Source organism: Phalacrocorax carbo, chromosome 5 (assembly GCF_963921805.1).
Source record: "Phalacrocorax carbo chromosome 5, bPhaCar2.1, whole genome shotgun sequence".
In the NCBI taxonomy this organism is placed as follows: domain Eukaryota; kingdom Metazoa; phylum Chordata; class Aves; order Suliformes; family Phalacrocoracidae; genus Phalacrocorax; species Phalacrocorax carbo.
In genome coordinates, this window is record NC_087517.1 from 60,845,128 (window position 1) to 60,870,168 (window position 25,041).

At 39.0% G+C, this 25,041-nt stretch overlaps 1 protein-coding gene and 1 long non-coding RNA gene across 3 annotated transcripts in view; one reads left to right on the forward strand and one right to left on the reverse strand.

The window, feature by feature from the left end:
• The window catches only part of PARVA (parvin alpha), a 69,599-nt gene extending 61,237 nt beyond the window's left edge, over positions 1-8,362 (forward strand). For both annotated transcript variants that reach the window (XM_064452737.1, XM_064452738.1), the window contains one exon: positions 3,285-8,362. In XM_064452737.1, the coding sequence (XP_064308807.1) occupies positions 3,285-3,361 (77 nt within the window). In that variant the 3' untranslated portion in view covers positions 3,362-8,362. The remainder of the gene's footprint in view (positions 1-3,284) is intronic.
• Positions 1-25,041, reverse strand: part of LOC135313510 (uncharacterized) — a 34,318-nt gene that overhangs the window by 2,874 nt on the left and 6,403 nt on the right. The window lies entirely within an intron of this gene.

Genomic DNA, 25,041 nt, shown 5'->3' on the forward strand with positions numbered 1-25,041 from the left:
CTCAGATATCCATTGAAAGAAAAAGAATACAATTGTGAATGGTGTCACTGGCAGATATGAATTGTTCCAATTGCTCTATTTTCCCCACCCCACATCTTCATACTAAACCTCAAGTATTCCAGTGTAATTTACAAGATTTTCACAAAAGATGTAGATTTTGTGGAAGAATAATTTCAAATGTTCACGTAACTGCCTTTGAGTGCAGAACCTAATCATGCATGTTTAAATTAGATTTAGAGCTGGAGACTGAAAGTAAAATGTGTCTTCAGGGAAGATGAAGGTTTTAATGCTGACTTCAGCAGGACCAGGATTCCACTCCTCTTTACTCGTATAAATACAGGGTTTAAATGCAGCTTTTCAGGCTGGATATGGGGCCCATGATTCACCATGTATAGGTTACTCTTGTGGTTCCTCTCATGAGAAGTTACCAGTTCTTACTATGCGGGAGCTGGACATGCACCTTCTGCTCCACTCTTCCTAAGAGGGGTGGTAGCTGGGCTTCTGCTTGTTACCTACCATAATAATCAATATATGTATGTGTTTTCAAGACTCGTTGCAGATTCACATTCTATGGTGCACACTGTCTTTTCCTGCCATCATATTGGATTGTCATTCCCTGAGGAGCTGATACAAGCTAATGCTAAGGGTTTTATTTCTAATAGTAAGGGCTCTCTGGAGATTCAGGCACACATCACTGAATCAAGTTCTGCTCCATTCTGCTTATTTTCCATCGCTCCCAACTTCCAGATCATAACAGCAGCAAACATGTGCACACGCACAAAAAAAGTATGTCTCAGGGTTGAGCTTATGCTGCCTATGCATTTAATCTGGACCTACCCAGCCTATTTTTTTGCTTCTTTTGATTGCTTGAACTCTTATCCACAATCATGCTTAACTAAACTAGTGGTGACTGTATCACAAACTTTTTTGTGTTTGAAATAGTCAGAGAAGGGGGAAATAGTGAAATCTAGGGATCCAAGTAAAACAGAGAGTGTCTGTGATCCCTTACTCCCCATGGAGGTTTAAAATTCTTATGGCATTTAATTTTTCAGGTATTTATTGCTCTAGGGGACAGCTAATTTTTCCAGTATAAATCAAGCCATAAGGATATTTCAGCATATATAAGACATTTCTTGTGCAATTATTGAAATGCTTAATATGAAACTTCCTGCCCAATGTGAATGGAAAAACACATCTGTTTTATGTGTTGTTACATTGGGCACAATGCCCGTACTTAAAATTTCCAGTGAGCGAGAGAGTATTGTAAAGGATCTTACCCTAAATGTGTATACTAAATACTCTTTAAATTCCTACACTGTTTCTTTGAGGTTCTTGAGGAAAAAATATGCTGAAAAGTGCTTTAGAATATGAAAAACATATTTAGTAGAAAAAAGAATGTGGTTAAATAAATGAGTATGAAAACCAATGATTTTTACGGGGTCAACAGTTTATTTGGGTTATTTGCAATATAATTGAAAAGGTATTAAAAAGCTTTCTGTGACCTTTTACTTTAAAAATGGCCTAGAACATTAATCTACTGAGACTGTAATGAATTCATTTGCAGTTTGAGCTTTTTCAGATTGCTTCTTGAAATGTGTACATCAAAGCCAAACTCAAGTTTCTATTTTTGGAAATTGGAACCAGTAAAATGTTATACATGTTGGTCAAATACAAGTAGCAATGGAAATAACTCATCTTTCTCTGGGAGCATGCTTCTTTTTAGGTTGGACCTTTCTGTGGAATTCTGTTGTGTTGGTGGAGCCTTCTGGTAACTTTGCAAAGACCTGTCAAAGTTCTCTCTATTAATCTGAAGTTCTGTATTAGGAAATGAAGGTCTTACAGCTTGCTGCTGGCCTAAAAGAGGAAACTTCCTGAGTTATTCTCTGCAATACTGTTTGCATGTAACACCAAGTTGTGGGAGCAATGTGCCCTTCGTGTAGCTTTTGGCATCTTCTTTTCATTTTATGGCATGCATTTTTGATCTGATTTATTAATCAGCTTTATACTTTGAAGAATGAATCCAATCAATGGATTGGTTGAATTCTATGATTCTGTGATTAAGAGCCACAAAACCACGTGGCCATGGTTTCATGACCATGCATAGTCTCAGCCTAAAATCTAGGTTTGATTGTTTTTACCCTTTGTCCATGGAGGTCAGTTTGCCATGTAGCTAATATCTTTAGCCCTTCAAAGTTTGCATACTTTGGAATACCCTGCATAGGTTTGATTGGATTCATTCTTCAAAGTATAAACTTTTCACAATCTATGAGAAACATCACTGTGGATAAATATAATGGCAAAAAATATCTGATTATTATGTACACAATTTACTAGTCTTACTTGGAGATTTTGAAGGTAATAGGAGTATGCACACCACCTGCTTTACACCTTCAAGGCCAATTCCAAGAACCAAAGTTAGGAGACTGAGTTCCTATACAGTCAACAGAAAGAAATAGGACTGTTCTAATTCTGTTCTAACTCTCTTCTAGTCTAATTCTTTTCTGTTCTTTCTGAGGGCAATTCTGAGTCCCTATTTGAGATTGAATATTCTTTGAAGCACTAGCGTAGACTGCTGCAGTAGTACTTGTCAGTTTGTTTTATAGATTTCTTGTGAAATAATATTGACTTTCTCGGCAACTTCTCTTGGAAACAGCAGGTATTCATTAGCTTTTTCTTTCCTATATATCCGTTACTTTAGATGTTTAGTTTCTAAGGACTGATTCAGCCATGTACATCAGCTAACCCAAAGCATTTTTCAGAAGTGTCTTCAAGGGGCACTTGTATACCTAGATCCTTTAGAAAATTCAAACTTGCCTCAAGCTATCTTGCTGAAATTGGGGGTAATAAAGCATGTTGCAGCCCAGAATAGGCCAAGTCCTGCAATTCTTACGCAAGAGAAGAGGTCCATTGGTTCCTGCCTGATGATTTTGTCAAAATCAGTACTTTTCGGCCACAACCGACTCAAGATTCAGTCTTATAAATATATGTAATCCTAGGCACAATTTGTCTTGTGGGCATCTAAACCTTGGTTGCATTTCTTCATCAGCACTCTTAGCCATTTGTATCCCTAACTGAAAGTGGTTGAAATAATGATTTTTGAGTTGCCAGTTTAAAAACTGTGCTTTATTTGTATTTTTACTCTTTCTTACTGTCTTTGTGAATCAAGGGTTTATGGATATGGATCTGAGCAAGCAAATGGAGTAGAGAATAGGTGCTTTTTTTGAAAATGTTTTGAGCTAGTGAAGTTACTAATGTTTTTTTTTCTCTTGTCTTTTTTTTTCTAGATATTGTAAATTGTGACTTGAAGTCTACACTGAGAGTGCTGTACAATTTGTTTACCAAATACAGGAATGTGGAGTGAAGAATTGATTTGGGACACCAAGGAGTGTTAACAAAGCAAGCATCATAACTAGTGTATTTTTCATTGGTGTTCCTCTGCATCTTTATCCTCAAAGGAACTAAACCATTGATCTGAAGAATTTTTAATTGCTTATTCTTGCACTACTGTTTTCATAGTAGATTTAAAACTAATATAAAGTATGAAGAAAAAGGTTTGGAGGAAGGTGTTTGGGTATGTTCTGGGAGAATTAATGTCTCAGTAATAACTGTCTTCACACTGTTTTGTAGTAGGTGAAGCAAGAATGAAAAAAGATTTAGTAACTTTATTTCAAATCAGCCTTTGAAGCCAATCATAGGAAGACTCAGCACTGAGTATCTATTTTAATATTTTTTACATGTATCTTTTCTAATCTGGGGATTTTCTATCCATGATAAGATGGTTGCATTCTAATTATGAGAAATGTGCATGGGGAGAAACAGTTAAATACTCTTGTTCACTTCAGAGCTAAAAAGAAGAGACTTTCTCAAGCACTTAACCTGATTAATTTATATTTCCAGTGCTGTTAGGCTTGAATTTTATGGGTACAAACTGAATGGCCACTCGTTCCTTCAGGCTTATTACAATGTGATACTCTGCTTTAAATATGTGTTATTGAGCATTCCACGTGAGCACACTTTGCAGCTTGTCACTTGGTTTTGTTTGAGGAAGAGATATTTTTTTGCAAAGTACACATTTCAAGAAAACACACCTGTATAATACAGTTTCCCTATAATATTTGTAATATTACATAGTATTAGAAAGTAAAAGAACGGCTTGTTTTTCTTTTAGTAGTTTAAACACAGGATTACCAGGTTGCAAGTATAGGTTTATTGCTAAATAAGATTTAGAATCTGTCCCTTTGGTTGATTTTTATGATGAATGACCTTTGCTGCATAATGTCCAACATGAAAACTAAGTTTTATTTTCCATAAACATTGCCATAGCCTGTCAGAAACAAAAGTACTGCTTTTAGGTCAAAATTACTCCCATCTATAAAGGCTCCATTACAGTGTAAGGCTCTTGGGTCGTTTCACATGGAAAGAAAGTACTCTTTATAGCCTAATCATAACCAAGTATAAGCCATTATGTGTTTTGGTTTTAGCTTTAACAAAGACACAAAAGAGAAACTGCAGTTGATTCTTCCCTTAGACTTGATATCAAGCACTAGTTATGTTTCCTTAAAGGAGCTGATAGACACTGCCTGACACGAGTGTTAATCACCAAAAACTGCTCTGGCATAAGTAAATTAATCATTTGCTGGAAGACTTGATGTTAGTATTAGATACCTTTCTAAAAGAAGTGTTCCAATGCAACCACAGGTTCTTGAGATCTTGGGTTACACCATAGAGAAAAAAATCCTTAGGCAGAAATTTCAGCACGACTGTTTAGAAATCTTGGACTGCTTAGTGCAGGAAGGAGACTTTTTAATAGTCATCTGATTATGGCAGAAGTGGTATAGGTGAAAGCTATACCACTCTTGAGCCTCTAACAGCTCTTGAGTCTGTTCATCTGCAGAAATGCAGTGCTGGCAAGGACAGTCAATAACAGCTATATGTTGCTGAGTATATAAAGCGTCACATATTTTTTAGTTTTCCAGAACTCTTTTTTTTTTTTTTTACTGTATCATTTTCCAGTGCAACATTCGCATAAAAGGATGACAAGCAATCATATTCTGTCTTTGATGAACACTAGCTGATGATTAATAACAAAATAATAATGACTTCTGCCAGGGTATCACAGAGATTATTATTCTGAGAAGTAAATATCAACTTTTGCAAAGGAAAATCAGTATTTAATTCAAAGGACAATAACTGGATGTTCTTTGAACTCAAAAATTGTTATCTGGTTGTTGTAAGCATTCTAAATATCTTCAGTAAAATATTTTTTTACTTGCATATTTTTAACTAAGTTTCTGGAATTAGAGGTGCAGAAGATAATAATTATTTCCCATTTACACAGATAAATAACTGGCATTTTGTCCTCGGTGAAAATGAACATTTTTTCATTATATCTTTAATATCCGAGAAGCTAAATTGTAGGAATTAAAAAAACATTTTTGAGCAAACTGAGGCAGAACTTCTCATATATATATCAGCAGCAATTTCAGCTGATTTTAATTTCACATGTAAGTTTTTCATTTGCACACCTAGATTGTAGTAATTGTAATTTTTAATTAATAAATATATGGTGGTTTTTCTGCAGATCATGCTCAGCTGAAATACTCTCTTATATCTCAGCAGTGCCGAAACATTTTGATTGCCATTGTTTTCAGGAGTGCACTTTCTTTAAAGAGATTTTTGTATGTAAAGGAAAAAGGTTAGGAACAGTGAAACTGGTTTTTGCCGGACTTGAAAATAGGTATTCCTGTGCTATATTGGTATAACATTACTGGAGATTTTGAAGTCTGTCAGACTCCATTTTCGACCCTTAAACATAAAACTGAGACAGAATGATGAAATCCTCATGCTGAAATGCAGTTATGCAGAACCGTAGATGCATTTAAACAATATCCAACCTTTACACAGTTACCTGTCCGATGTAAGAATTTATGTAAATTAAAATCTGCTATATAAACAAGAGTGTCCTATGTAAATATAGACCTATGTGATAGTTTTAACACATTCTCACAAATAGTATATGCTGCCATGTAGGAGTGGGTCACTGCTTATATTTTTGACAGTATAGATTTAAATAGCTATCAGATAAATATGAAATCTAATATACAGATTTTATCTAATATTTATTGCTTTGATACAGAATATTATAGAAATATAGAATACTACTGTAGACAGTTTGCTCTTCAGCAATCAGTGTAGACCAGCACCTTCCTTCAGGGAAGTGAAATATTCAGTTAGCTGGGCCAAATTCTGCTGACACCTGTGATGCTTTTATTCTTGATACACAGTGTTGTATACTTATGTATAGCTGAATGCATAATTTTCCTCACTGTTTATATTAAGATAGAAGTTGTTTAGGATTTAGGTCAATCCTGGTTTTATTTATAATTACTTTAAATGATTAAATAGATCCAAATCAATTGATTTATCCCATGTAAGATATGAGCAGTCACCTGGAAAGGCCAGTTTATCTACTGGTCCCAGAGAGAGCCTCTGATCTCGAGGCTGCTATCTCAGTACTTTGGCTAAGTTTCCAAAGCTAGGTAGTATGAAACCAAGCTACTGTCTTAATATCTCATAGTGGTATTTGGATCTCATCCACCAGACCACCATGCTTGTCTGTTGTACTCTGTCACATGAAGGCCCATAGGCAGCTGAGTCCACGGAAAACTGGCAGATTATTAGCCTGCCGTGAGTAACAAACAGTAAACTTTGCTGCTGAGGCATTATGAAACTGCCAAAAGAACTGAGTTTTCTGTGCTTCTCTGACTTCTAATCTATCCATTGCATCTGGCAATATGGTACCCAGATTTGTTTTGTGGTTGGAGATAGACATCCTTTCCCTATTGATGAAGCCTGACATGCTCTGTCAACCACACAAAACTGTTATTTTTTTTCAAAGAGGAGCTTAATAGTATGTCACAAAAAGGTTGTCAAATAATTATCTAAAATCCTAGGATCTTGAGGTCTACTCCCTTCAGATTTCTTTCCCAGATGACTGGCATTTAGCTGCCATAAAGAACAGGCCCTAGAAAAAAAGGTATTGAAGGAATCTTTGCATAATTTTACCTGAGACACATAAAATCCAGAATTGGATTGCACTATGCTTCTGATGGAGTACAGACGCACCAAGTTTCTTATTAAATGAGCTGACTGCAGAATATCTAGTTATTTGCATTTCTTAGTCAGTAGGTGTCTTCCTGTTATAAGGTGGGCAGCAGTCCTTGCAGCTACATAGTTCAGGAATTCAAGTGGACCAGCGAGTGCTGGATAAGGCCCTAATCTGCTTTGACTGACTGTGGACCAGGTTGCTGATTGGCATATCTCCATGTAAACCAGTGGCATTAAATCAACAGAACATTTGGTCCTTTCTGTTTTACAGAGGGTTACAGTACTTGAGAATGGTTTACATTCAGGCAGACTATACTGGTTGAGGTAAATGCTACTTGGTTGACCTTTGTTCTTACTTTCGTAAAGTATGTTTTTAAATTCACATTTTAGATTAATTTAGCAGACACCTTACTGCAAGCTGCAGTGTTGTAAAGCAGAGTGGCTTTTAAAAGTTTTATTTCATTAGAGAAAGATATATATGATATTTAATATACTAGATACTGGCTTTAGGTCTAGTTTTCGTTATTCTTGTCTTCCTATCGAAACAGCCTTCATGAATGGCCTGCGTGTGTGCCAAGCACCCATGAGAGAACAGTGCCTTGAAGACCTCTTGCAAGATTTTCTACACTGTTACTGAATTGACTTTTGTTGTTTGATTGTAAGAATTAGTGTGGGTTTTCTCTTTACAGTTAAAGTACAATTAAAGGCTGAAGAAATCCTTTGTAGGAAGTTATAATTAGTTTAATGTAAGATATTTTGTTTTGATGCATCACATGAAAAATGGAGATAGCAGCACCAACATTCCAGAATTATGCATACCTCAGCATCAACAGATTTTTCCAAAGAATTTTTGCGTCATTTAACATTTACTAGGGCTAATTTTAGGTATTTTGACAATATTTTCTATGTGACTATTTCTTTTTGCAATAATGAGATTTTCTTTTTTGTCTAATAGATAATACTACACACTCTGCAACAACGTTAGTGTCATTGAAATATTTGGTTCTCAATTTCAATATCAAGCTAATAGAGAAAAAAGAGTTATTTGCAAAGTTTGCTTCTTAACATGTATATCTGAAAATAATGATTAGTTTAAATTAAGCTTCGTTGCTTTCAGCTGCAGAGTTAGTAGCTTTCACAGAAAGTATTTTATGTACTCTGTAAGTAAGAGACACTCAATTGCTGATTTTTTTTCCCTGTGCTTTTTCTGAAACCTTTGTTATGATCCACAATAAAATTTGCACCTGAAAATCAAGACTATATGTTGTTGTTGGGTCGAAGTATGAGATGTATGACACAAAATTAGGGAAGCTGTGTGGTTTATGTTCTCAGAGCTTCCAGACCTCTCCATGCTTCTAACCCATTCTCAGTTATCTCTTGGTGGGTGTACTTGGTGTTTATTATTATTTTCTGTGGGGGCTGGTGACAGCTGAAAGTGGGTTGGCAAAAACAGCCATGTAAACATATGCTTGAAATGATTAATAGCAGCAGGTCAGGAAAATGCTGTATTTGACTCAAAAACTATACTCAAAGTATACCTTTGCTTTACTATTGCTGTGCTGAACACTTCAGTGGTGATATTGCAGCGCTGTATAATCCAATTTTCTGCAGAGTATTTTTGTTAATTTAAAATGTAACAAAATATTAGTGAAATGTTAAAATTATCAAAATTAAGCTGTCTGTTTCAAAAATTAACTGCATTTAGGAAGATTTTGAGACCTATTTTTTTATAAACTTGTTTTTGTTGTGACCATTAAATCCAGGAGCTTCAACGCAGAACTTGAAACCAGTCAAAAATATAGGCATCTAAAGTGCTCCAGATCAACATTTTTAGCCACTGAATTACTGGAATGAATCCAGAAGCAGGTGTTTGGTCTTTAGGTCTGCTTATAAAGCTGAAACCACCAATCAGAGCTGCCTAATCAACAGGGAAGACAAAGGACAGGGTGAGTTTTAATGCCATTCTTCAATCCAGCCCTATTACTAGGGCTAGAAAGTAGTACCTCTATCTGCATAGGATCCGTGGTCTTAAGCCCCACCATATGCACTTATGGATTTTTGTCCTGAATGTTATGGATTTTGTCCCAAAGAGCAAGTAGACTAGCTCTTCTTCAAACATTGCAGTACAACGAAAAGGTCACGGTCTGGCTACCTCAATTTCTTCATTGCTATTCACCCAGAGAGTAAAAGATACAGGTTTAATACCCTTCTGCACCCATGGGAATTATTTCCCCTCCTTAACAGAGTGCCATAACCTGCAATATGAGTTTAAGGTGGTATGTTTTTTTTCAGTGTTAATGGAGGAGCACTGTCAACTCATAAGCTGAAGTTGCAGCTCTGTGTATGAAGTAATTCCACATTAACTGGTAAAGAGAGAAAGAGAACAGAAGAGGGAGCGTAACTGGTGGTTAGGTTGTTGAAAGGGTGGAAAAGGATTTTGGGGAAGAACCTGTCTACTGGGCCTCCTGTAAGGCCTGCTTCTCTATTTTAGTCAATCAAAGGGTGCTAAAATTCCAAAGCACATTTTGAAGAGGAACCAGGACTAACATCACCTGTGTTTCATTGCCGTTTCTGCTGAGCTTTGGTCACTCTCACTCCTTTCTGCCAGGTCTATGCTGTCAAAACAGACCCAAGAAAAGGTACTCCTACCCTACACAACCTGCAGCCTCAGTTAGGTTTACATTTCCTCAGGCAAAGCAAATAATAGTTTCATCCCCTGATTCCCACCTGTTCTCTAGCCATTAGATGAGCTCACGTGGGAAGGTGAGCACCACATCATCTACAGACTCTGTTTTAGTAAAATGGCAGGCACAATTGCATTTTGTCCATAAAGCCAGTTGAGATTTCTTGGGCCTTCTCTGAGCACAAGCACTGGACTGAGTGCTACATCTCATTTTTGGATTCCAGCCAGATTAAAATTAGAACTATTCAGTCCCATTGAGACTGGGACAGCTTCGAACATGTGCAGGCATAAAATCTAGGTGTTTTTCAAATGAAAATCAAAGGTGAAATTTAGGTGGCTTCAGGGAGGAGGTGGTGCTCGAACAGATTTTCCAGGATTGCAACCTCGGTGCCTATATTGTGTGTGAAGAGCAGAAAATCTGCCTGAGGCCATGACCCTCATGTGGGCTGGGGAGGGAAAACAGGAAGAGCATCTTCTGCTTCCTTTCTGAGATCTCCATGTTGTGGCAGACTGCACAGACTGTTTCCTGCTTAGCTCAGTTTAATTTTATTGGGAATAAGCCTGAAAACATGCTTTAATTATTCCTCCCTCTCCTGGATGTTTGCATTGTTCCAGTTAGGTGCAAATTAATACTAAACTAGCATGTTGAGGCTCTAAAGTCTTCAGCTGTGCCTAATCAGCACCATCCACTGCTTAGGGCTTTCGGTGCCGGGAGGAATGAACGGTGCTGACTGTAGTCATGTCTCTGAATGACTGGTCCATTGGATCACATGCCAAATTTATAACTGTTATATTAGATGAACAGATGAGGGCTATTAAATTACGGGGTGGGGGGGGAGGGAGGGGAGGAAATCACTGTGACCAGAACTTTCTTTTTTTCTTTTCTTTTTTAATGTAATTATTTTTTTTGGTGGCAATACTGGGGTAAGGTAGGGAGTACATATATTCTCGTGAACAGTCTGAAATTGCAACATGCTGAGGACTGTAGCCTCAATTCAGCAAAATACTGAATTAACTTTAAAGATGTGAGAAAAGTCCTTGTGGTTTCTTTGAGTCTGCTTTACCTAGAAATGGATAAATATTCAATACTCGTATCACCGTGGGAAGCCTCAGTCACATTTACACTGAGGCCTGCATTGCATTGTCTTCACATCCTAGCACAATCCTATATAATTACACCCACAAAACTATTATTTTTAAGGCCCGCTTTCCTCAAAGGATTCCTTACAGCCGCTTTGTAAATTAGCTTATAAAAGATATGTGCTTCTTGTTCACTCATGTATTCATTAAGGGTTTCCCTGCATGAGGGTTGAAAACCAGGATAATTCCTGTCTTCCCGTGTGAGGCCCTTGGAGATCAGATAACTAAATCAACTGCAGAGTAGCAGAATGCTGCTGTCTGCTTTCAACCTTGGCACTAAATTTTAGGCAGATATAACTCAGGTGTGCTTATTATTGCTGTTTGGTTTATATCCATGCCTACAGGGTTTGCTGCACTAGCAGTTCCATGAATCCATGCTACGCTGTAGTCCTTGTCTTGAAAGGCTCACAGTCTTGCAGGAATGTGGGAGGAGGAAAGTTGTAAGTGAACTTCACTAACTTTACACAGAGATCATGATAGGTGTGGATGAGGAACTAGGTTCCCCATTCTGTACCCTATCTAAGTTGTGGTGTAAAACAAGGAGCTAGAAAGTTACCAGTGAGGCTGGTGTGGAATGCCAGTCTCCAGGGGAAAATGGACCAGGGGAGTTACAAAGCCTGTTGTCTTAGATGGTTACCACACTTCTTGTGGTAAAGATGTAGGTGCTTAGCATCAGGCCACTGGGGCAAGTAAGCGTGTGGGATTGTTGAGTTAGGGAGGGTTGCCTGGGGAGGAATTTTCCCCATTGAAGTGCTGCAGGGCCATCAGCTAGGAGGAAATTGCCAGCATTACAAGTTACAGTCATGAGATTTAGACTTTCCTCTATGTGACAGTAGCTTAAACACTTTCATGTGCATATTGTTAAAATAATAGAGTATTGAAGGTGTCAGTTCTGGGTTTCTAAGCCTTCTGTACCTCCAGATCTTTCTGAACTGTTTGTAACAGCACTTGAATAGACAGAAAGGACATCATTAGAGCAGATCTGTGTTCTTAATTGCATAAAAACCTTGCACATCTAGTGTCTGAAATGAGCACTCAGTTAAAACAGTGTCATAACCTCTAGCTTCATTTTTTCTGTGTTATCGGGACAAATTAACCCATTAGCTGCACAGACTCTATTGTGAGTCAGAGGTATATGACTCATGAATAGAACACATTTCTATTCTGGTTTTAATTAACTTGGCCTCCACCCAAATCCTCCTTACAAATGAAAGATACTAGATTAGCTGAAGTCTACAATACATTTTTATGGTTTGTGCTAAACTTACATGTGTATTTTTATGAGATAATGCTAAAAAAAAAAAAATTCTCATGAAAGCACTAGCTTAAAAAGTAAGCAACAAAACTGCCTTATTTGACAGACTGTTAAAGTATTGTAATTAATCTCGTTTGTTTGTTTGTTTGCCTCACAAACTATAAGAGAACAAAAAAAGAAACGCACAATTCTAACACACTGGGAAATTAGTCCTGGTCTTGATTCAGACAAGTGGAAAACAAGTTTGTGGCGGTCACATTTTCAATAGAAGTACAGTCTTAAGTGGTACTTCCCTTTGTGATTTTTTTTTGCTATCTGAGAACTTTTTTCTTTTTTTAAGATAAAATATAAAGATTGAATAGGTCAGGATCCCTATCAGTATTTCTAATTGGGTCACTGTGCATTCTCTTAATAAAGCAATGCCAAAATCAAATCAACTCCTCACGTATAGATTGCAGAGAAGGTAATCTGAGCCACTACTGAGTACAGCCTGTCAAAATGGAGGCAATACTAAATTATATTTACACAACTTTAAAAGAATTAAAACAAAAACAAGAAAACAAAACCACCCCTCTCAGACCCTCACAGAAATCAAGGCTTGAATCTTACTTAACACTAAAGTTTCTTCATGGCACCTTGGGGACTCTGAATGCAAATGAGAAGCAGGCATACAGATACTTGCTGGAGCCTTCCCACAACACTATCTCTAAAGAAACAAGCACAGAATAAAGCAGGGGGTGAGGGGAACAGAGAGAAATGTATCTTTGTGTGAACACTTTATATATAGTTTGCAACATGCTCATATAACACAATGAGGGTGGGCCAGCTGGCTGTAAAGTAACCTAGACTGATAAATTAATCAGGAGTATGCTCTGTGTGCCACCAACTGTCCTGTGACTAATAAGTTAGTTTTCTACTTTGGCAGGTTCCATGAGTTTACTCATAGCATGAAGAGGAAAGCTGGAGGAAAAAGGTCAGGATTTAAAAGGGGCTTAGTTTCAGGGGCTCTGAAATGAAAACTTGCAGTAGTGGACCACTACTTCCAAGATTCTGCTGTCCCACGGTTTAATTCCAGGTGCTTAGAGCACTTAATCAAGATCTGCCTTCAACTCTGCCTGCTGCCAGTTAGTCCTGATAAAGCCCTAACTCGCCTTCTCATTGCCTAAGTGGTGACATTAGGACTTCCATCAAAGCAAAGAAATTAGAGGCACGTAGCAGTCTCAGCTTCATTTAGCCAGAGCTCCGTGTCCCAGGTTCAGAGGTTTTTATGTCTTGGAGGGCCATTGTCCTCACATGCAAGAAAGATAGTCTGGCAGTGAATTTGCTACAACATGCACTTCCCAATCACTGTGGAAAGTTACCAAGGTGGTCAGGAGCAGATTTAGGGCACGCATTTGTCTACTGATATTTTGAACATACACTGTTTTTCAGGAACATAGGTATTCCTCAGGTGAAAGTTTTGAGTGTTAATTTCTGAAATTCTATTGCGGATAACTAGACCTTGCTTTTTGTATTTCATTAGCCACAGTAGATTTTCTATGCCCGTGTTGTTTGAGGTTTGATTACTAAAACTGTCTGGATTCCCATTTTATGCTTACAATAATGTCCTTCCATTGAACAGGGCTTCGTTATATAATCTGCAAAGTATTGTATGATCCATCAGAGTGCAGAGTGTGATATGAAGGTAGGATACTAATGGGAAAGTTTTCTGAGTCAGCTTTTGGGATATACGTATGAGGAAACCTACATCAGACCTCAGGTTGTCCCTGTTACCGTCTCTCCTCTGTAGCAGAAAAGATCCAGGGCTAACCTTCACTTTGTGATTAAGGAAGTTACATGTAGCTGTGCTACTAGAAGGGGGATGGAGCAGTTGTACCCTGATGTGAGAAAGAGGATGGATCTTGCTGGGGCAGCACAGTCCCAGCACCTTTAGCAATCTCTTTCCTAGCAGAACTGTAACTTGCTCTCTGAGCACTTTCAGGAAATAAGCTGAACTACTTGTGTTGCTGGGTCTTTTGCAGGTACCTTAACACTTTAACCCCAGAAGTCTTGTGATCCTCTGTTCTCTCCTCCAGTATGACACAACCTCACCCAGTAATTTTGGTATCAAGACTGTAACTTATGCTGCTTCTAAGACCTCTTCCCAATGGCTCAGTTACCCAGGCAGACCTTTGGGATAGGGAGTTAAACTGCAGTGAGTAACACCAACAGAAAATCTCTGCTGTCTTAAGTCAGGCAAAATTTTTCACTAGATGAATTCCCCCGATTAAAAATCAGGAGATTATTTCCAGGGAATCAAGACACGCCTGTTATTTAAACGCAATTTCTCTTTTATTACGGCCTTATTAAAACCTACAATTCTCTATTAATCAGCATTTCTTAATTAACATAAAATTCCCAGGGTCTGGTACAATTCCACCACCCACAATCCAGTGCTATCCTGTTTGTTTCTATTTAGACTACATATTGCTGGAGTACGTAGGATTATATTGCATGCTGCAATTATTTTCAGGGAGGACTGTGACACTTGGCCTTGATCTTGGCTTTCTCTAGCACAGAGCACTGTAAGTATCCTATATTTATTTATAACTTGTTGGGGGGAACAACAGAGGCTGTCTGACACTGTGCACTCTCTTTCTCTTCGTGCTGTAATTCTTGGATGGGGCTCTCAGGAATTGCAGGGAGGAGAGCTTTGCCATTTGGAAAAAAGGTCTTACAATTTAATCAGAATACAATTTTAGCCAACCAGCTAGTTCAATCAGCCAGTCCAATTATGGTGTGGGTTGAGCAAGTCTCTGTGCTCAGGGTTCCCTTGAGTTGCTTTTAGTTACGAAATAAAAATAAGAAATTAGGTCAGTTATACTCTATTGACTTCTTCTAATCATGCAGCTTCCAAGAGTGTATAGCAGCGTAGCTTTGCCTAAATTAATATTTGGCATCTCATCTCTATGACTAGGCTTTGCCACCGGTTGAAAGCTAAATTGGGAACACTCATTCCAAATGGCAAATTACATATGTGCTTGTCTCTGGACTGGTTTTAACCCTTGCAACACTGCAGATGAGTACCCTCAGTCCAGTGCTAAAAGAGCTGCATCAGCTCTCACATCACCATCTCAAAACAACAGATACTTTCCGGGGTGCCTTGCCCCCTCCATTGGTTACTTCCTCCTTGACCAACTCTCCTGAAATCTTGTATGAGCCTTTCTACCAAATTTTTCCTACCTACTCTAACCCTTCAAAATTGCCCAGCTCCCAAACCCCCCTTCATCTGACCATACCTTATTGCCTACCTCACCTTCTCAGTGTCCCTTCTCCCTGGTTAAGGTAGTTGATCAATCCACCATCCAAACAATCAAAATCATGCAGTTGATCACGCCATTGTCTCACCAAAAGCTATTTTTTTTTCCAGCTGGTCTTAAGCACTATGTCATTCCTGTTCCTTTTCTCCAATTAACATTAAAGGCTTTGAATGGTTTCTTTATCTTGCTGCCCACAACAACTGATAGAGCTTCTTGTTTCTATCATCAACCTCTCATGTTCTGTGGACACACTCATAACACTTCTCCACTCATCCCCCTGCTATAATTTTTAAAGGTAGGATTGAAAGAGCATGTATCAGGGTTTGCCCCAGTCCAGCTCATTCTGCACCATAATTTGCAAGAGGTTTTTCTTCTCCCCTAAGGATTATTCTAAGAAGAAAAAAAATCAAATTTCTGACCCAGCAAACAGCCCCTGGCCATTGCATCATTCATGGCTGGTCAAATATGTGTCTGTTCACACAGGTTGCAATTTAGTGACTGCACAATATGGAGAGTATAGCTGCATGTGTCTGCCTATTACATTGCAGAGCAATATTAAGCCAGAAAAGTGCTGGGAAAACCTCGAAAGTGCCTGAGTTTGGATACATCCCAAATGTTTTGGTTTCTTGTGTGCACTTACAGAAGTCAGAAGAAAAAACAAAGGCCTCTAAATGTGCTGTTGTTCATTCCCCTCCCTTTAATTCTCTGATCCTGTCCTTTTAAATGGCTTCAGTCTTTATTTACTCTTTACTCTTAATTTCACCCTCAGTTGCAGATGCGTACCACTTTGCATACAGTGCCATGGAAGCAAATTGTTGCAAAGTAAAATTGGGATTTGAGGAATTAACTGAACTTCTTATACATCAGTTACAAAAAATCCTGTGGAGTTGACACATGTGAAGGTTATTATTTGCAATACTACAAAGTTAAAAAATGAAGAGGTGATACTTCTCACATGAAGTTGAGTTGCATCTGCATGTTTCCGTGTGATACTGTTCAGTTTTTTAAGCCCAGATGAAACTGAGTGATGAAATGTGTTTCTATACTATTAGCGTATATGCACCTGAGGACAGCTTTATCCACTGATACCTCTCTGAAGCTTCCAGCTTTATGAAATAAAAGTTGCGTATCTGTATATTTAGAACTAAGTCCTCCCTGCTCTGCAGAGGATGAAGTTGCTTTTCTCTAAATCATTTTCCTCCTCTCCAGCAAGTCATGTGTGCTTTCAAAGCTTTGCATGCTAACAGACTCTTCATATTTCTTGCAAAACCAGTGATAGTCTTTTCTCAACATCACTGGATGTGGGTCAGGCCAGCCTACCAGAAGACAGAAATAGTATTTTCTGTTAAGTTGTCCTCTGAAGTAGGTAGATTATATGGTATGGTCTGAATTATTAACTAAGAGATCATCATGTAATGTACTGAAATAAAACTGTATCTAAACATGTATTTTGTTAAGTATAAGTTGGATCTTAACATTTGAGAATGACTGGGGTGTTTAGGATAGCATAAGGATTAATTCCAGAAACAAGATATAATCAGTTTACCTTTCATGGCACTGTATCTTGCTCAATGTAAAAAAAAAAAAGAAACCAACTCATTTCATTTACTATATAATTATCCTTATGTTTTCTTGCATGAAAGCATAGCGGAGATCACATTTCTGGCACATTTGGGAGCAAAACAGTTAAATTGCTAACAAATAATGTTTTGTAGTTTGTATGAGAGCCAAGAAGATTAATGAAATGTTCATGAGAGAGTCTGGCAAGTGGCCACATTCCTATGGGAACATTGCTGCAGTGAGGTTTAACGGAGCATGAGGGACATTAAGAAACAAATGTGTGGGAGTTTTAGGGTGAACTGTAAATGATCAAGAATCTAGTAAAACTAGATACCATGTATTTTGTCTTTGAGGCTTTCCAGTGGATCTCTGTAACATTTCTCATCCTTATCTAAAGTCTGTGAAGATGAGCAAAGTACATCCCCCTCGATTTTTTTTTTAAGAGCAGCTGTCAAACACTTGAGCTCTACTGACTTCTTTGAGTGTTACAGCAGATGTAAACTCATTAAACAAATGGCTACAAGAAATAAGTCTTTTAGCCTGACCAGAGTTTTTGTGTAGAAGTTCCTCGATTAAATGCTTAATCTGCCAGCCTGCCTGAATCTTGTGTATGCTTTTAATTGCAAAAAGCTGTGTTAATGTCATTCTTTTAGACTAGCCAAGAAGAAGCTGCATGACTATAGCATTATTTCTATTTCTGCTGTACCACCACCTCCCCTTTCACAGCAGTTGTCTCTGAAATACATCCTTATTGACCATGCGAATCCACTACCATGATGTATTTCAATTAAGTTGGTGAATGTTATGTTTAATCAAAGAACAAAACAAGCTAAGTTTCCTCTGTTTCAGAATAAAAACTCTTTATCAGTAAGATTGCTAACAGAAATCAAACGCTTCTTTTTACCATACTAAAAGCTAAATTAAATAGAAGTTATTGATTTGGTTTTTTTGAGAGCAGGGGAGGCATTGAAAGATGTGTGTACCTTGCAGTATGCCTTCTAGAGGTTTTCCAAATTAGCTGAAATAATCATCAATGATCATCACAGATAGCTATTAAAGTGAAGGAAACCTGTGTTCTTACTTACCTTTCCACTAGATGGCAATGGTACATGGTAGTTATGTGTACTTTAGTAGGGGAAATCTTTAAAAACGAAAATTTTATTAAAGGTTTGAATATCTCTTTAAATGACGACAGTCGTACTATTAACATATGCTGAAACTCAGCTGTCTTAGTGGTCCCTATGTCACGTAATAAAACTAGTTTTCTTTCTTTGCCTAACAAATGCAATAGCCAGATTTAGAAGTAACACAGATATGGATAATAAGCCTATTCAAAAGCAAATACAGTGCTGTGATGACAACGCTGTATAACACAACGAAGTATGTACTAAGTTTCTACTTTTATGCTGGATGAGGCACTTTGCTGGTATTAAAACCAAAAGACAAACCAATTCTTGGAGTCATTTCACTGACTTCAGTAGAGTTACATTAGGGATGGATTTGGTTCAGGGCTTTTGCATCACAGAATTAAGAGTACACACTCCTGTGTGAGGAGGGGAGCGACTATTCTTTCCGTGGTGAGTCAGAACAGCATCGAAAATGGACTCCTTTGTAAAAGCTGCCCCAAAGCCATTTGGGGGCATTACATCCTAAAGGAAGTGATGTTGGAGGAGGAGGGTGAGAGGAGGAAGAGAGACAGCAAAAAATACTTTTTTTTAATGTATCCAAAGAGCTGAAGAAATGCAATAGACATTCGGACCAATGGAATAGCTGAATCAGGCTGCTAGTGACTTGGCATCTGTGGAGACCATTTGAGGCCTGTCTGTAATTCAGAATACACCATGGTAGAACTGCTTTTTCCTAAAGCCTGACAGTTTGTTGTGATGCAGATTAGCTCTTTTGCTATGAAGTAGCCCAGAGCAGTCTACCTGACCCCACAGGACCTGTTTCCCAGTGGTTAGATAGAGAATGTGTGGGTATTAATAAAGTGTCTTGATTTAAGGAAAATCTTTAATGTGATCACAAATGCATACCAACATAGAACATCTGTCCAATGCTAATTGTGTGATTCAGACTGGAAGGATTTTGATAGATACCACCTACAGAACTTTCAGATTCACTCCATGACAAAACAAGATCAAATTCAAAATACAAAAGTTTAACTGCCTTCTAGCCAAAATGTTAACGCAGCAAGATTAATAACCAAACCTGCATTGCTAAGTAGATTTCTGTTTAATTACTGTTGTAACTTTATTTTGTACCATCAGTTCATTGTATTATTATTCTTATTTAGCTCTGATTATGGTTGCAGCAAAACCCAGCCAGTTACATTATTATCAGTGAAATATTTTGAGAAGAGTTTGACTGGTTTAGTTCTTCAGTTAGGGCTGCTTGTGATTTCTGAAATGAAGTACAGTACCATAGTTTAAGCATTAAGCCATCTCTGGCAATAAGATTATTTCCTTTCCTTACTTTGCCACCCTATTTCCACCACAACTATGGCTAGTTTACTTGCTCTTGTCAGATATATCCACCTTACTGCCAATGGCAAGCATTCCTCACTGTCTCGCTCCAAGGATTAGTCAACCAGGAACTTGAAGCACTAGGACGGTGGTGGGCACTGATCTAAGCAAATCTGAACTGCTATCCTGCATCCTCAACGGCTACATGCCTGCTAACACAGATAGGATTTAAGTGCCCAAATATTGTGAAGAACTATGCTTTCCTTTCTTCATAGTCCTCTAGATTGCCACTTTAGTGTCTTTGGAGGTCAAACCCTGTGAATATCCACACATGCTAACGTTTAACTCCTCAGGAGTTTCCTAGGGTGTTTAGCAAAAAACCTTGTGCTTTCATCACCCTCCCAAATGCATCCGTGTTAGTCTGGCTAGTACGCACATGGAGAGCCAGGGACGGCCAAAAGCCTGCAAGACAGTACAGCTAGCCTGTACCACAGCAGCCTCGTGTCAACAGGCTATCTGTCAAGAAAAGGGGCTACTATCTTCCTTGATACAGAGGAGTTCAGCAGCAAGCTTCAAAGATGCCATTTGTGCTCCCACAGCAGCAAACTCAGAGCCATTCACATGATCCACGGTGGGTGTGCAACCAAACAGAGCAAAACCTGCCACATTTCCACTGGTGCTGGCTCTTCCAGGGATAGCCCTGTGGTATGGTGTTTCTAACATTGGCCCTGATGGATGTTCTTTTGCTCTGTGAAGGTGTCTTAGCAAAGGGTTTACATAGCGGCCTCTTCAGACTAGCTCTGATATTTGGGGGGAAGGTGAAATGCTACATTGGAATCTTTCAGACTTGGAGCTAGCACAGATGGTGGGCTGCACACATGCCTGTATCTCTCAGACTTGTGCAGTCTGCAAGATCCTGGTTCCTCCTTCCCCAACATGCTCACAATTAGTTTGCTGGGCCAGGCAAGCTACACATAGGTAGACACTGTACCCACCAGAAGCAGAAGAGTCACTCCATGATTGACTGTTAGCTTTGTGGGTTGTCCTTACTCCCTTTCCTTATGCCTACATAGAGAAGCAGATAGGTCATCTCCTAGAATCACTGTTACCAACTCCCACTCCAGACTCACTGTCTCTTGATCTCTTCAGGCTTGTCATGAGATGGAGAGGGAGAGAGGCCCTCAGTGTCATATGTTTCCCTAACACATGCTGCCAGGGTGTGAGGAATGAAACAACTGTGAGATACCATTAGCTCTAAAAAGAATCTGGAACTGAGTCCTTTCTCCCTGGGATCTGTTGCATTGGCTTGGGGAAGGGTCAAGACAACTGTCTAATCATTGTAGTCTTCATGGACACCCATGGAAATATGGCTAAGAAATGAGTTTTGAAGGCCTGCCCAGAAATATCCCTAAAGCCACCTCTTCCTTAGTCTCACTTGTTCTCTCCCCACAGCTGTTCCAAAGCACTGGTGAAGCAAGATGAAGGTGAAGTGACTCTTCTGTCGGGCATGTGGTCCATGTATAGCATCCGTGCCCAGCCCTGCACCCTATGCTTGCTCTGCAGATGTTGTCACTGCTGTGCACTGTTGAAGAAAGGAAGTAACTCCTGGCCCCTTCTTCTGCTGTTCCTGCCCTCACCTTCCCAGAGCCAGCACTTCTGTTCAGGAACAGAATTGCTCTGAAGCTGTCACAGATTTGTTTTTGCTTGGTATGGTGGTTTTAGTCCTAAGAGAGAAATCTGGATACAAAGTGCCTCTCTCAAAGTGTCAGGGAGGGTTGCAGGGTCCCAGGGGTCTGGTCTGTGCATTTCAGAAACCTCGTCATTACAGCTGTATTGAATCAATCCTTATAGCTGATGAAAAGTCATGTTCACAGCTGGTGGACACGGCAACACTTCGTATTCTGCTACATTTTTGGAAAAAAAAAAGGATTTTTTTACAGTTCAGCTCTAGTCAAGGGGTCTTTGCAAAAGTCCTGAAATATTGTCAAGCAGAATCAATATTATTAATATTATCAAGCTTAGAGACCATTTTTGAGGATAGAACTTCTTCAGGAAAGAGAAACAAGCAATAAAATCGTATGATCAGGACCCATTTTGTCACAGAGAAGTTGATTTTATTACCTGCTAGAATAAGCCCTACTGCTCATGTCTAAGTGGAAGCTCTGGCAGTGCATTAAGGTTTATGTTGTTGGGTTCTTTTTGTTCTTATTTTATTTTATTTTTTGCATCTATTGACTTCCGACAGCAAGTGAAATATGTTGGTTGGGCACGAGGAAATGACAGTTCCCACCGTGTTACCCTGGCATTACCTAGATTGGTGCATATGGTTCTACACAAAAGAGACCACTTTTCAGCGTGTTACTAATGACTGGACAGTTAGGCAAAGGAAGAAATCCTCCTTTCTTCAGTAACTGCAGAGTGGAAGATGTGCCCCAAAGCATGGGGTTTTTGTTCTAGACTGCTCTTCTTTCTCAGCAAAAGGATTAACACCTCTTCCAGGATCTGTGTTCTCTTCTTATCTCTGAGCATTGTTCTGATATCCACAGTTAGCCCAGAAAGCCAGAGACAATGCTCAGAGCTACAGCTTTCCAAGGAAGCCAGGGCACCTTTTGTGGCCTCATGGCTCAACCGAATGTCTGAGGTGGCTGTTTGTAGTGCTGCCGTTCCAGCCGAGCTCAGCCAGTGGGGCAGTGGTGCTGAGGAACAAGAAAAACCCCTTTCTCCCTCTGCTGGGAAGTTCATTTCAATTTGGTCTCATGCTCTTTCATAAAGCCTGTTTTTCTGCATCACACCCTGACAGTTTTACGTACCAAACTACAAAAACACTCCAGCAAATTAACTGTAGGACTTGCAATGGCCAGGCCATATTCTTGGACCCATGTAAAGAACTCTAAATACAGTCTTATGCATTAAAAAAAAAATTTCACAGATTTAAGTCAACACCATGGATTTTTAAGGTCTGAGTAATTATTTTGTACACATGTCAACAACAATCGTGCTTTTGATTTAGTGAGGACTGTAGATTCAGATCCCTGAGTTTGATTTTGTCTTGTCTCAGCCTTACTGGAAATGGTTTCAAGTGTCAATACCTTAGTGTATTGATGGTGTAATACACAGTGAAAACATAGCACGACACATAGTGATAGACCATGTTTCTTCTTAAACTTCATAGCTGAACAAACCATGGAAATAAGGTTTCAATGTTTGCATGATTCAGGCATGTCCTGTTTATTTACTATGTGTGTCTCTACAAGTCCGTTAAGTTTAAGGAAAGAAACTTACAGGCTTTTGAAGGAATATTTAGCGAATTGATTCTCAGCAAAGACAGGCTATGTCTGGCAATAGCATGGAGAAGGAAGGACATGCAACTGATTCCACCATCGTGTCTGGTCTTTTCCAGCTCACCTTCATGTCACTTTACTTCCAGAAGTTGGGTCACAGGTATAATCCCTACCCTCGACTGGTGCATAAGCAGAGCATTCACACAATTCTCCCTAAAGACTAGTTGGAGGAATGACTCCAGAACAGGGTTACGCTTGGTTAGTCCCCCTTTGTAGCAGCCCTTAAATACTGTAGTGATGAAGTCGGTAAGAGTGTGCCTGTGAGAGGGAATAACAGGTTTGCTCCTTGCGTGCATGAGATCTGAGTCACTGTGAAGACTGCAGCCGCAGCGCCTTACTCCACGAGGCTCTGGGGCTGGTGTCACAGAACTGCCTGCCAACTGCTCTCAGGCGTCGAGCAATAGCGCGCGCTGGTTATTAATACCCGCTGTGAAGAAGAGGTGAGTGATACTTCTACAACTAAGGTTTCCCAAAGTCATTTTTACTAATTAGTCAAGAAAATGAATAAGAAATATGTTCTTTCCCTCACAAGGCTCTAATCCCACTTGACTGAGCAGTATTAAGCAATCCTATCAAAGAGAATGTATTTTTGAAGCAGTCCTTGGGGCAAAATTAGAGCTTCAAGAATAAGAAATAATGAGACATGTAGGGGGGAGAGGCTTTTTTATTTTTGGAACAAGTATTAAAGAAGAGCCTTTGCTCCTGAGTCAAGTTCCCATGCTTTTTCATTATGTTCTTTGGCTGAAGTGGTCTTTAGATAACAAATGTGTCAAGCTGTTCTGTCTCAGTAAGTTAGAATTAGGTTATGTCTGTGCAGAAGAAAGTTTTGGAATAGCTGCAAAAACAATTACAACGCTGCTTGATTCACTGATGATGTTAATTGTAAATCCATATTAATCTGGGGTTGGGCAGGAGTTGCCAGAAGGATTCATTTTCTATGTACCATGACAGATGCTTGTCTTCCTTTCCTTTTTTCTGGTGCCTTAGACCTTGGATATCTCCAGTATTTTCGGAAAGCATAAACAGTAGCCTTAAGCAAAGTTACAGCTGATAGAAAGGTTGCAATGGCCTATATAAATCTCCTTACATGACTTCAGCTCTCATAAAAGCAGCTCATAATATTTTAATCATATTCTGGAAGTCCTTGAATACTAGCACATAGGAAGTACTGTATTAACAGCTAGTCTCTTACTTAGGAAACTTTATGGTGAGTGTTTCTTTTCTGATGGGATTCTTAAAAAGAGACTGATACAAAATGCAGCCTGGGAAAGAATGGAAGATAAAAATGGGGTTTTACTCCATTTTAAGTTTAAGATGGAAAGCAATTCTTTCCAATCAGATGCCATGTCTCTTTCTGTTTGCAAGATTTTTCAAACTCTGTGTCTGCTGCTGTGGAAGGCTGTTTGGGCAGGAAGTATTTCTGTGTTTGGGCTGTGCATTTTTGAAAGCTTTTCAGATTCATATCCTTTAATGTACAACTGTTTAAAGCTCCTCAGATGTTTACAAGTTGCCTAGTGATAAGGAGTGCATGAAAAAATACAACGTACTCGTTGATTTTTGCCTCTTACAGATAGTTTGTCAATTTGTCATGTGACAATTCCAATTTATAAGCAAGCTTAAAGATATAGAGTCATGGAGTGGGTGCCAGGGGATGTAACTTTGGTGTGGGTGCCAGGTTACTGGTGTAACTTCAGTGTGGCCACACTACCGTGGGCTGAGCCAGAGGTGACTTAGACAGCTGCCTGACTGAATGGAGAGAGCAGGAGTGATGTACCATAATCCCACAGGTTTCCTGCTTATAGGAAGAGCGCTGAGATAGAAACAGATGCTGAGAGATTCCAGCGGAGTACAGGAACAAAGTGAAATGTCCTGTGTCTGTGGCAAAAACCACATGGAAAATTCAATTAATTTTCATATATTGTTGAAAGAATACCATTTCTGTGGCTGTGAGACCAATGAAGCTACTGATTAATATGAATAGGGCAGTTCATATTCAGAAGCATCTTATTTGGCTCTTCACAGACTCAGGAAGATCTTGCTGTTTCAAAATATGTTTGAAGCACGTTTTCTCTGCAGCCATAAGAGCTAAAAAGTTGGGGGAGGGGAGCAGCTAATGAATAGCAAAGATGGGTGCAAATTCATGTGACAGAAATTGAATAGAGATCACAGATCTTTCAGGCCCTTCTGTAGCTGG